Here is a 12,204-nt window from a genome sequence, read left to right on the forward strand (position 1 = left end):
TAGATGTTGCCATATGATCCCTTAGGGGACAAAATAGCACCAGTTGAGAACCACTGTTCTAAAACAGCAGTTTTTGGAGTTCCCTTTGTGGTTCAACAGTAATGAACCTGACTAGTATTCTTGAGGATGCAGGTTTGATCCCTGGCCTGGCTCAGTGGGTTAAGGATCCAGCGTTGTTGTGGCCGTGCTGTAGGCTGGCAGCTATAGCTCAATTTGGCTCTAGCCCGGGAACTTCCATATGCCTCGGGTGTAGCCTTAAAAAGCAAAAAACCAAAAAAACCCAGCAGTTTTCAAACTGTAGTCTCCATGTACCCCTGAGGGCCTTTAAGACCTTTTCAGGGCTGGGGAGTTAAGAGGTCAAAACTAGTTTTATAATAATAAAAGGTTATTGATGTTGCACTAATAGTGCACAAGCAGAGGTGGGTAGATTTGTTAAGGCCTTAGCACAAAGCAAGGCAGTGGCGCCAGAGCGTGCCAGCAGTCACTGTACTCTGTCACAGTTAAAAGTGTTTTGCTTGTGAATGTCTTTTATGAGGCAATAAAAGTTATTTAATTCTGTATCTTAACTCTTGAGTACGCGTTGGTCTAGTATTCTGAAGAAATAAGAAAGACCCATAAGTGCATATCTGCTGCATTCTGAAATGTGATAAAGTGTCTCAAGGAAAAGCACTTAGATGATTGAGTTGTGAGCTTACTTGTTTTTCATTTTTACTTGAAAGAATGACAGACTTGTAGTTATTCATACTTGCGTTATTTCACAGACATTTCTGGAAAATTAACAAAATGAGCCTGACATTTCAAGGAAAACAATTGGCAGGGTAGAGTTTGTTGCCAGTGATAAAATTCAAGCCTTCAAATAAAAATTAGAGATTTGGAAAACTTGTTTCCACCTCCATGAGCTGGACAGCTTTCTGCTATTTAAAAACTTTTCTGACAAGATTGGCGGTGATCTTAAGAATGTCATTTTTTGATATATGATGAAATGTGCCAACATTTGCAAGATCTGCATATCTGTTGAACTGATATTTTTCAGATGATCACTGCAATGATGTTACAAAATCATACTTGAGTAATAGATCCGTTTAGGAGTTCCCTTGTGGTGCAAGTGGGTAAGAGATCCGGCGTTGTCACTGTAGTGTCTTGGGTCACTGCTGTGATACGGTTTGATTCCACATGCCACAGGTGCAGCCAAAAAAAAAAAAAAAAAATCCATTCAAAGTGCAAGATAGACCAATTAGTTTCAGTGTAACAGAGTACACAAAGTTTATTGATTTGGTTTCAGATTCCAAATTGTGGCTCACCTTTAAAAAACCTACTACTTGTCAAGATTTGGTATAGTATCAAAGAATAATATTCCACATTTTCCTGAAAAGGATATTAAAATATTGCCTCTTTTCCACCTACATATCTGTGTGAGACCAGCTATACTTCAACCAAAACAGCATAGTATAACACATTGAAAGCAGAAGGAGATATGAGAATCTAGCTGTGTTCTGTTTTTTTTTTTTCCACACCTGTGGCATGTGGAAGCTCTTAGGCCAGGGCTGGAACCCACAACACAGCTGAAACACAAGCCACAGAAGTGACAATGCTGAATCCTTAACCCATGGAGCCACGAGGGAACTCTAGCCATGTGCTATTAAGTCCTGCATTAAAAGGCATTACCAAAAATGTAAAAATGTCACTCTTCTTTTTTATTTTGGAAAATTTAGTTATTTTTCATTAAAAAGTGTTGGGTTACCATGTAATGGGTAAGTTTCAATGAATTAATATATAAACTTTTAATATAAAATTTACTAAAAATTAAAAATTCTATTTATGTATTCTTTACAGTTTTAATTTCTAATATGGTAAATACCATTAGATAAAACCAACGTAAGTAAGCTTATAGGATCAAAAGTTTTAGGAGTTCCCATTGTGGAACAGTGGAAATGAACCCGACTAGTATCCATGAAGATGTGAGTTCGATCCCTGACCTTGCTCACTGGGTTAAGGATCCGTTGTTGCTGTGAGCTGTGATGTAGGTCCCAGACTCAGCTTGGATCCCTTGTGGCTGTGGCTATGGTGTAGGCCAGGAGATGCAGCAACAATTTGACCTCTAGCCTGGGAACTTCCATATGCCTCGAGAGTGGCCCCAAAAAGTAAAAAAAAAAAAGTTATAGGAATGTAAAAGTGTTCTGAGACCAAAATTTTGAGAATATTCTAAGCTGTCTTTCATAATGACATAGTAGTTTTATAATTTTAAAAAAGGAAGGTAGACATAGAACAAAAAAATCAAATGGCAAAATAATTCATTATCAAAAAAGAGCTCAGAATCAAAAAGTTTAGAATAACAGTTTCTTTTGTATATTTGTACTTTTAGTCTCTGCATACTTATCTACTCTAATATCATAATTTTGGTTGTTTAGACATATGCTTAGAGGAGTCATCTTTTACCCTATAGCTTTAAGTAAGTTTACTTTAGAAGTTCAAGTTCGTTTTATGGTATTATCTAGTATTACTTTTGTTATAAGTTCTCTTAAAAATTGGGTTTTGCTGAGAGCAGTATTAGAATTTCAAATTTTACGACTTTTAATTATCTCTTTCTGTAGATAGTATTGCCCCTATTTTGTAGATGGAAGGAAGGTGAGATTCAAGGAACTTGTGATATTCTTTTGGGGGGGGGGGCGCACACCTGCAGCACATGGAAGTTCCCAGGCTAGGGGTTGAATCAGAGCTACAGCTCTGGCCTATGCCACAGTCACAGCAATGCCAAATCCTTAACCCACTGAGCGAGGCCAGGGATCAAACCTGCATCCTCATGGACACCATTTGGGAACTCCTTTGTGTGTGTGTGTGACATTCTGAAAATTGTGATGATTTACATCTCTTGGCTCTGCTCTTTGCATGAACCATAGTGCAATTTGGCCATTAGCAATAATGTGCATGTGGATGCTAGACTACTGAAATATAATTAAAATCCATGTATGTAGATAAAAACGTAAAGTGAATTTGAAGTAATCGGAATCTATTTATTAGATTCTGTTTTTCCTGATATGCCCGTCAAGTTCTTTTTGTTTGTTTTTGCTTTTTAGGGCTGCACCCGAGGCATATGGAGGTTCCCAGGCTAGGGGTCCAGTCAGAGCTACAGCTGCCACCCTATGCCACAGCCACAGCAGTGCAGGATCCAAGCCATGTCTGTGACCTACACCACAGCTGACGGTGATGCCGGATCCCTGAGCCACTGAGTGAGGCCAGCGATTGACTCCTCATCTTCATAGATTCTGGTTGGATTTGTTTCCTCTGTGCCACAGCAGAAACTCCTCCCTCAGGTTCTAATTGGTCAAAAAAGGAAGGCTGGGAAGATAGAGCCTTTTTTCACTGTCTTGTAACCCTCCCTGAGGCATGAGTTCTGACTTGGTCTGACAGCTGGCTCATCTGTTTTTTAGGTGCCCACCAGCTGACCTCTCCTCCTTCTCAGTCAGAGTCTCTGCTGGCCATGTTTGATCCACTGTCTTCACATGAAGGTAACAGTAGCCACATGGACTTTTTGACTCTTGTTTTGTCATAGACAGAAGAATGAAACCAAAACCCTTTGTTCATGCCTTTGTCGGACCAGTTGTTTCTCAGCTGCAAACTTTTTTCCCTGTGTTCCAGGGGCTTCCGCCGTGGTAAGGCCAAAGGTTCACTATGCCAGGCCATCGCATCCACCTCCCGACCCCCCAATCCTGGAAGGAGCTGTGGGAGGAAATGAGGCCAGGTTGCCAAACTTCAGTTCCCATGTTTTAACTCCAGCTGAGATGGAAGCATTCAAACAAAGGCATTCTTACCCTGAGAGATTAGTTCGCAGCAGAAGCTCTGATATAGTGTCTTCTGTCCGGCGACCTATGAGTGACCCCAGCTGGAACCGACGTCCAGGGAACGAAGAGCGAGAACTCCCTCCAGCCGCAGCCATTGGTGCTACTTCTTTGGTGGCTGCACCTCATTCGTCATCGTCGTCCCCGAGTAAGGACTCCTCAAGAGGAGAGGTATGGACTTGCTAACTGTGGTTAGCTGTAGTGTTCCATCTGTCTGCTTCTCTTGTTACCTGCAGTTAACGTGCAGCATGTAAATCTAGGATGAAGGATGGACAGTGTCATGATGAAAGATGATTTGTCCGTCTGGTATGTCCAGGACTATAGAACCCATGAAAAACCTGCACTTTGCTTTTGTAGTAATGAATCTTGCATCTTTATGGTACTTTTAACTTTTCTCTAAGCAACTTTTTATCTCATTTCATTTAAACCTCACAGTTTCCTTCAGAGATGGTTAGAGGAAGTATTTTTTTTCCTATCTTTTTTTCTTTTTTCCCAATGAGGTATCATTTAAAATTTTGAAACAATCAGAGTTACAAAAAAAGTTGCAAGGAGATACAAAGAACCTTCCCAGCCCAGCCATGTGAGAGTAAGTTGCCAACCTGATGCTCCAAGGCTCTGTCACCTGTGAAGACTTTAGTGTCTGCTTCCTACAAACAAGCACCTTCTCCTACACATCCTAGTACAGCCATGAACGTCAGGAAATAAATACTGATGCATCACCGCCGTCTCAGTCTCATGCCCCATTTGTGTGTCCCCAGTTGTGCCAGGAACATTCTTTACAGTGAAAGGGTCCCATTCAGAATCACATCATGTATTTAGGTGTCATGTGTTTTTGGTCTCTTTCAGTCTAGGACATTTCCTCAGTTTCTCCTTGACTTTCATGACCTTTACAGACTTGAAAGTTGCAGGCCAGTTATTTTCTAGAATGTACCTCAATTTGGGTCGGCTTGATATTTTCTCATGATTAGATTCAGGCTGTTCATCTTCGGCAGGACTGTCGCTGAAGTGACACTGTGTTCATTTCATCGCATGCTCTTCGGTAGCACACGCTTTGAATCTGTCCCGTTGCTCTGCTCTTCGTTTGGATCATTTGATGAAGGTGCTGTCTGCCAGCCTCTACTACTGTTAGTTACTCTTTTCCCCTTTGTAATTAATACATATTTTCAGGGGGAGAGAGAATTTTGAAAATATGTAAATATCCTGGTTTTGATCAAGTTTTTAATTTATCCATTTATTATATCTTATGGGCTCATGCTTTTCCGTTTTTAGTCAGCGGGTTTGTTAATTGCCATTTATTTTGAAACCCGCTTGTCCCTGATTTGGCCAGCAGTCACCCTTCAAGTTGGGTCCAGTATTCTTTTTTTTTTTTTTTTTTTTTTTTTGTCTTTTTGCCTTTTCTAGGGCTGCTCCTGAGGCATATGGAGGTTCCCAGCTAGGGGTTGAATCGGAGCTGTAGCCACCGGCCTGCGCCAGAGCCATAGCAACGTGGGATCTGAGCTGCATCTGCAACCTACACCATAGCTCACGGCAATGCCGGATCCTCAACCCACTGAGCGAGGCCAGGGATCACATCTTCATTCTCATAGATGCTAGTCAGGTTTGTTTCTGCTGAGCTATGATGGGAATGCCCTCTTTGAGTATTTCTTTGTTTTCTGGCACAAAATGTTACAAGAAATTATTTCTGGCCACAAAATGTACTATCTGTCCTGGCATCAGCCATTTCTCCAAGGAACCCTGTTCCTTTTAGAAAACAGTTTTTAGAAATCAAGATCTGGATATTAGGTCTGCTCTTTGCTGTAGGGGTGTTGCTGCTCCCAGGGCTTCTGAGTAGACAGAGGTAGGGAGTGTGTATGTGTGTGTGTGTGTTTATGTATGTGAGTGTACTACATTTACATTGTATTTCTTTCTGTATTTTATATCTTTATATGTAGAGAACCATTTCTAGTCTAAAAACAATAGAACTGAGTTCGTCTTCCTCCCATTCCATTTTGTAATTCCCTTCTCCAGCAGTGAGAAACCTGCTTTCATTATTCTTCATGTTACGTGCTCATTTGATCAGTCCCCCTGTATGTAATCAGTATCCCATCCCCTCCCTGGATGCCCTCATTTCTCTGCTTAGGTTCTGATGTCCCATTCACATAGGTATCCTTAGAGAAGGTATTTTTTTTTCTGGTTTTGTAGATGAAAAAACAGAAATTAAATGATTTGTCTAAGGTCACATGATAGGTTAGTAAAGGAATCACAGTCTGTACCTTTTGACATGTGGTCTTAATGATAACTCGTAATTTGTGATCAAAACACGAACCTAGAAGTTGGTCAGATCTAGGTTTGAATCCCACCTGTGCCACATACAGTCTGTATAACTTTGGGGAAGAAGGGGAGGTAACCTTTTTCAGCCCCATGTTTCTCATCTAAAAAGGGCTTAATAATCGTATCTATATCCTAAGGCTACTGTGACGTTTAAATGAGATAGTTTATGTCCTCATGTTCAGTGTTTGGCACTCAGTACATACTTAGTTTTATTATTAATACTCCTGCTATCATCTCTACGACCCCTAGATTTTCTTTTCTTTTTTGGCCACTCCACAGCATATGGAGTTCCCGGGCCAGGGATGAGCTCCAAGCCACAGGTGTGCCCTGTGTCACAGCTGCAGCAAAGCCGGATCCTTTAACTCACTGTGCTGGGCTGGGGATTGAACCTGTGTCCTGGTGCTGCAGAGATGCCCCTGATCCCATTGTGCCACAGTGAGAACTCCTCCCTCTAGATTTTATTTTCATTGTATTTACTCATTCTGTATGAGTATTTATTGGTGCCTACTCTATGTTAGACTCTGTGTGAAGTTTTTGGTGTACTAAGAGTGATGCACAATAATGAATACCTTCAAGTGATCTGATCCTCATCTGGTGCTTAAATGTATAGTTCCATGTTCCAAAAGTTGCCTCCACAATAAGAACAGTTTTGCTTTGAAGACAAACTAGTGGTTTTTGCATTTGACAGACCAACTAAAATCCTTTTCATAGTAATTTATCCAGCTATCCAACTCCAAATAAATCATCCCACACTTTTTCTACAGACTGAAGAACGCAAAGATAGCGATGATGAGAAATCAGACAGGAACAGACCTTGGTGGAGAAAACGTTTTGTTTCTGCCATGCCTAAAGGTAATTTTATAAAATATCAGAATGCTATATTAGCAACAAGAAGCAAAGCCCCCAAATCTCTTTCAGAGAGCCCATATCTCAACTCCTCTGTGAGGCTTGTGGGGCCCGAGTTTCTAGCTCTCTGAGGGATAGAAAATGCTTCCACTCAAGTGAATGCTAAGGTAGAGCTCTTGAAGTGACGGCGCCTGTTCTTTGTAGGAGGTAGGAGTGGTTTCTTAAATGAAAGTCATGAAGGTCATGGTTGTTTAAATATCATGTACCATTGAAGTTAAAAATACAGGACTTTTGATGTATTCATTACTAAAAATTATTGTAGGAAAAAGGGATGCTATTAAACAAACATGGAAAATTCATCCTTGACATTCCTGGAGAAAATTTAAACTTCTTAGGTTTATGTTCATTGAGAATGGCAATACCCTGAATGTTAGTATTTATTTTGGAAGGCAGTTGTGTAAAAATCGTTTGCTTTTTTCATGAGTGGCCTGGCATCACACCAATGGGTATTGAAATTTGAGTTGGCAGAAGCACCTTTTCCAGAAAGGAGAGATGATCGAGGGGCTTCTTCCAAAGGCCTCTTCCCGGCACTGTGGCGCTCAGGAGCTTTGGAGCACTGCTTTCACGCCAGACTCAAGCCCACTTGAGGAGGAGAGAATGAGGCTCAGAGCTTGGATGTGTTGTTTTTTTGAGTAGAGGTTCAGATGCCGTGGTTTTGATTCAGTCCCAATAGATTCCTGTTAAATCGTTCTTCCTCTGGCAGATGACCCCGAAGCAGATTCAGAAAGCTTCTTTAAGAACCTTCAGTGCTATTCTAAGAATGATTATCAGTTGACACTCGGGATTTCGTAGCTTTTAAACGTTTCACCTCTTTCACTTAGAAATGTTGGCACACCAGTAAACTCCAAAATGACTGCTGTCTTCCGAGTAGTGCAGTATGTTATATGTGTCACACTACTGACTTTATTTAATTTCCAGCTCCTATACCATTTAGAAAGAAAGAAAAACAAGAAAAAGACAAAGATGATCTGGGGCCTGACAGATTCTCAACACTCACAGGTTTGTAGACCCATGGACTTCCTGGCTCCTTCATTCCCAGAGCACATATTTCATAACACTTTTTCTTGGGTGCCATAAGCGTTGCCTTTTTAGAAGAGTGTGTCTGTGTGTGTCCAGTGGGGAGTGTGTTCTTCATAGCCCTGTGGTCTCCGGCTGGTGGCCACAGTGACTCTCGGTGTGCTCTTCCTGCAGACTGCCCCCGCCATCCTCATCCTCATTATCATAACCTCGGTTTATGATGAGGCCCCTGATGCCGAGCCTCCAGCCACACCCTCGAGCCCGACATTAGCGGGATGATGACACCCAGTGCCTGCTAGGAGTGTGGTGACGGTTTTAGGGCTGTGCATGCCGTATCTTTGGATCGTGAACGGAATAGTTTTCTCGAACGTTGATCATAGAATTCTAAATTTATTTCCATCTGTAGTTCTCGATTATTCAGGATCACCGTGAAATTCTGTTTTACTTAATCATTTCCTTTTTTTTTTTGTGATAAGTGTTCAAACAGTATTGTAAATTTATTATAAACTTGACCAATTTTTTACAGCTTGAATCATTTTAACATTGCCATCTGACCCAAGGAAAATACAACTAGGGGTTGGGTTCTTACCTTATTCAGCATTTGTGATTTCGCAGCTTCTTTTTGGCATGTTACGAGTGAACACCTTAAAAGGAGAAAGTCTGAGAGGTAGTGTCCATGACCCAGCCTGGAGTTTGGTAGCTGTGTCCTGTTTCCAGGAACGGAAGAGCATCTAGAGGGAAATCAATTTCTCACCTCTTTTTTTCTTTTTTTCTTTTTTTTTGTCTTTTTGCTATTTCTTTGGGCCGCTCCCTCGGCATATGGAGGTTCCCAGGCTAGGGGTCTATTCGGAGCTGTAGCCACTGGCCCACGCCAGAGCCACAGCAACGCGGGATCCGAGCTGCGTCTGCAACCTACACCACAGCTCACGGCAACGCCGGATCGTTAACCCACTGAGCAAGGGCAGGGACCGAACCCGCAACCTCATGGTTCCTAGTCGGATTCGTTAACCACTGCGCCACGACGGGAACTCCCCACCTCTTTTTTTCTTTATCTTGATTTTAAATGATCCTACTAAGTTAAAATGAAGATATTTATTTAAAACTGGGATAGGTTTCAAAAGAACGTCCTTCCCAAAGAGCTCAGCATGGTACCGGTAGAATCCCATTTCAGTGTCACGTCTGGTTCTAAAATAGACGTTTCCATGTCCTTGAATACATCCCTGTTGATTTGATGAGGAGACTTTCCCAGAATAAAGGGTTTTAAACAGCAGGAGCTGTGCTTTCAGGCCCCCAGTTCCCTGCTGAGAGGGGTCAAGCCTATCTTATTCAATCAGCACATACTTGTTGAATATCTGACTCATGCCAGGCACTGTGCTAAGTGTTGTAGGTGTTAAGGCAAATCACACACGACTCTGGTTCTTTCAGAACTTAGAGTCTGATTGAGAGGAGTGGGAAAGGCGAGATATTTACGTTTTCTTTCCAGACTCCTAGTTGTAGGACTCCACCGCCGTCCGCAGAGTAGACGCTTAATGAAAGCTCATGTTTTCAAAATGTTGGAGTGGTAACTGGAGAAGTTAGGAACTGCTTTTTCTTGTGTCTTTAGGCAATACACTTTTCTTAGTTCTTGGTGCCTAAGCTAGAAGCTGAGGAAGTTTTTTCCATGCAATATTTCATTTTGTTTGTGTTTGATTTAAGCAGTTTAGCTTCACTATTGGTGCAGAAATTTCTACCCACTAATTAATGACCCATTGAAAAGTATCATTAAATCAGTTTTTTTAAATGTTATGAAAGGAAATTTTGTAGCAGTCTTCGCATAATCTTACCACCTTAACTATTCTGTTTTTTTTTCATGTTCTCTCCCAGCCTTTCCATAGTACATGGTTTTTCATGATAACATCAGAGTATGTATGTGTCTTTGTATTCTTTTGCCACATGCTGTTTCATAAATCTCTTTCAGCTTCTACTAGACGTAATTGGTTTTTAAAATATTTTTACTGTTTCTAAGATAATCTATTATATGATTTTACTACAGTGAACATTCTCCTGTTTTTGGATATTTAAATTTTTTTGGATACATAAAATATATCAATTTTTTTTCTACTTTGAAAATACTGCTCACAGCTTTGTAGATACAGCATTTTGTGTGTGTGTGTGTGTTTTTTGGTTTTTTTTTTTTTAAGAATATTTATTTATTTATCTATTTTGTCTTTTTGCCATTTCTTGGGCTGCTCCCCTGCGGCATATGGAGGTTCCCAGGCTAGGGGTCAAATCGGAGCTATAGCCACCAGCCTATGCCAGAGCCACAGCAACGCTGGATCCGAGCCGTGTCTGCGACCTACACCACAGCTCACGGCAACGCTGGATCCTCAACCCACTGAGCAAGGCCAGGGATCAAACCCACAACCTCATGGTTCCTAGTCGGATTTGTTAACCACTGAGCCATGACGGGAACTCCTGTGTGTGTTTTAATTATTGTCCTCAGATAAAATTCTTAAGAATGATGTTTAGAGATAAAGGTTATAAGCAACACTATTTTTTTCACTATATTCAGCGCTTTTTCAGAGCCCTCAACAGCACTCAAAACCAATAGCAAAAGAAAAAAAAAAGATTTTGTAATGATAAAGTTTTTATCAGTTTACATTTTGAAGAAGGTCAGATTTTATTAGGACTCTTAGGCATTCAGATATCATTGTAGCAGAAAGATTAAATTATTTTGGAAATCATTTCTCTTTACTGTTTCCCATACTTGTGCAGAGACACGAATGTTAAGTATTTTTTTTTTTAATGGAAGCAAGAGAAGAGCCTGTGCACATAGACTTTAACCTCTTCCTACTTTGATTTCTTCTTAAAACCGGGGGTGATAATAGTACCTCACTCTAGGGGTTGTTGTGATAAATGATTGAGATCACTCATGCAAGGCGCTTAGCACAGTTCCTGGCATTGGTAAGTGCTCAATAAATGTTAGCTGCTATTAACACACACATACATAAATCCTAGTGATTTTTATGTGCTTTTATTTTTATTTTTTTTTTTACAGTCACACCTATGGCATATAGAAGTTCCTAGGCCAGGAATTGCATCCAAACCTCAGCTGTGGCCTGTGCATGAGCTGTGGCAATGCCAGATCCTTTAACCCACCGCATTGGGCCTGGGATGGAACTTGAGCCTCTGTGGAGACATGAGCCACCACGGTTGGATTCCTAACCCACTGTGCCACAGCAGGAACTCCTATGTGTTTTTAGACTCTTTTTTTTTTTTTTTGGTCTTTTGTCCTTTTAGGGCCACACCTGCGGCATATGGAGGTTCCCAGGCTAGGGGTCTAATCGGAGCTGTAGCTGCCAGCCTATGCCAGAGCCACAGCAACACAGGATCCGAGCCATGTCTGCGACCTACAGCACAGTCCACAGTGGATTCGTTAACCACTGAGCCACGATGGGAACTCCAACTCCTAGACTTTTTTAAAAATGGGATTCTACCAGAATGTGAACATGACCTGCTTGGCCAAGATCTATTACAGCAGTTTGCATTTCACTATGGAGCTGTATTTTGTCCCATAGATCTGTAGCAGTTCTTTGCTTTGTCAAATGTTAGTGACTCTATCATCTGACTCCAGGAAAATATTTGGCTGTGCTGATTTTGCAGACAGGATAGTGGGCCTGTCAGTAACCAGTGCTGCATCCGTAGTTGTGATAATAAGCTTTTTCTCTGCGCACCCCAGGTACAATTCCAGCACTCCCCAGCAATGTCTAGATTTTCTAGAAGTGCCTTGTCACCATTGCATGTACAAAAGTGCTCTGCTCCAGGGTCTGCTCCGTCATGGTGCGAGTTAGTGAGGTAGAATGTTAATATCTGAAGTTTTCAGATGTGGTATAGAGAGAGAAATTCATGAAGGAAGAGTGGAGGAAGGCATTTTAAAATGATTATTTAAAAGGATTTAATTCTAAGTTTGAATGCTGTTTTTCCTTCTCCAGAATAGAGTCTGAATAAATGAAGTCTGCAGATAAAAATGCATTGTTGGAAGTTCTGTTAGCATGAATTGCTAATAACAGTGATTTGAGCGTAAACACTTTAGAAACCCATCATCCATTCAGTCTGCACTGAACTTTTTGACGCTGTCATGCAGAATTCTGGCGAT

At 41.1% G+C, this 12,204-nt stretch overlaps 1 protein-coding gene across 30 annotated transcripts in view; it reads left to right on the top strand.

The window, feature by feature from the left end:
• GAPVD1 (GTPase activating protein and VPS9 domains 1) overlaps positions 1-12,204 on the top strand; it is an 82,137-nt gene that overhangs the window by 49,698 nt on the left and 20,235 nt on the right. For 16 of the 30 annotated variants that reach the window (XM_021068642.1, XM_021068631.1, XM_021068637.1 and 13 more), the window contains 4 exons: positions 3,429-3,506; positions 3,637-4,007; positions 6,911-6,998; positions 7,971-8,051. In XM_021068642.1, the coding sequence (XP_020924301.1) occupies positions 3,429-3,506; positions 3,637-4,007; positions 6,911-6,998; positions 7,971-8,051 (618 nt within the window). The remainder of the gene's footprint in view (positions 1-3,428; positions 3,507-3,636; positions 4,008-6,910; positions 6,999-7,970; positions 8,052-12,204) is intronic. The other 14 variants (XM_021068720.1, XM_021068681.1, XM_021068745.1 and 11 more) reach the window with 1 other exon arrangement.

The sequence above is a fragment of the Sus scrofa genome, chromosome 1 (assembly GCF_000003025.6).
Source record: "Sus scrofa isolate TJ Tabasco breed Duroc chromosome 1, Sscrofa11.1, whole genome shotgun sequence".
Taxonomy (NCBI): domain Eukaryota; kingdom Metazoa; phylum Chordata; class Mammalia; order Artiodactyla; family Suidae; genus Sus; species Sus scrofa.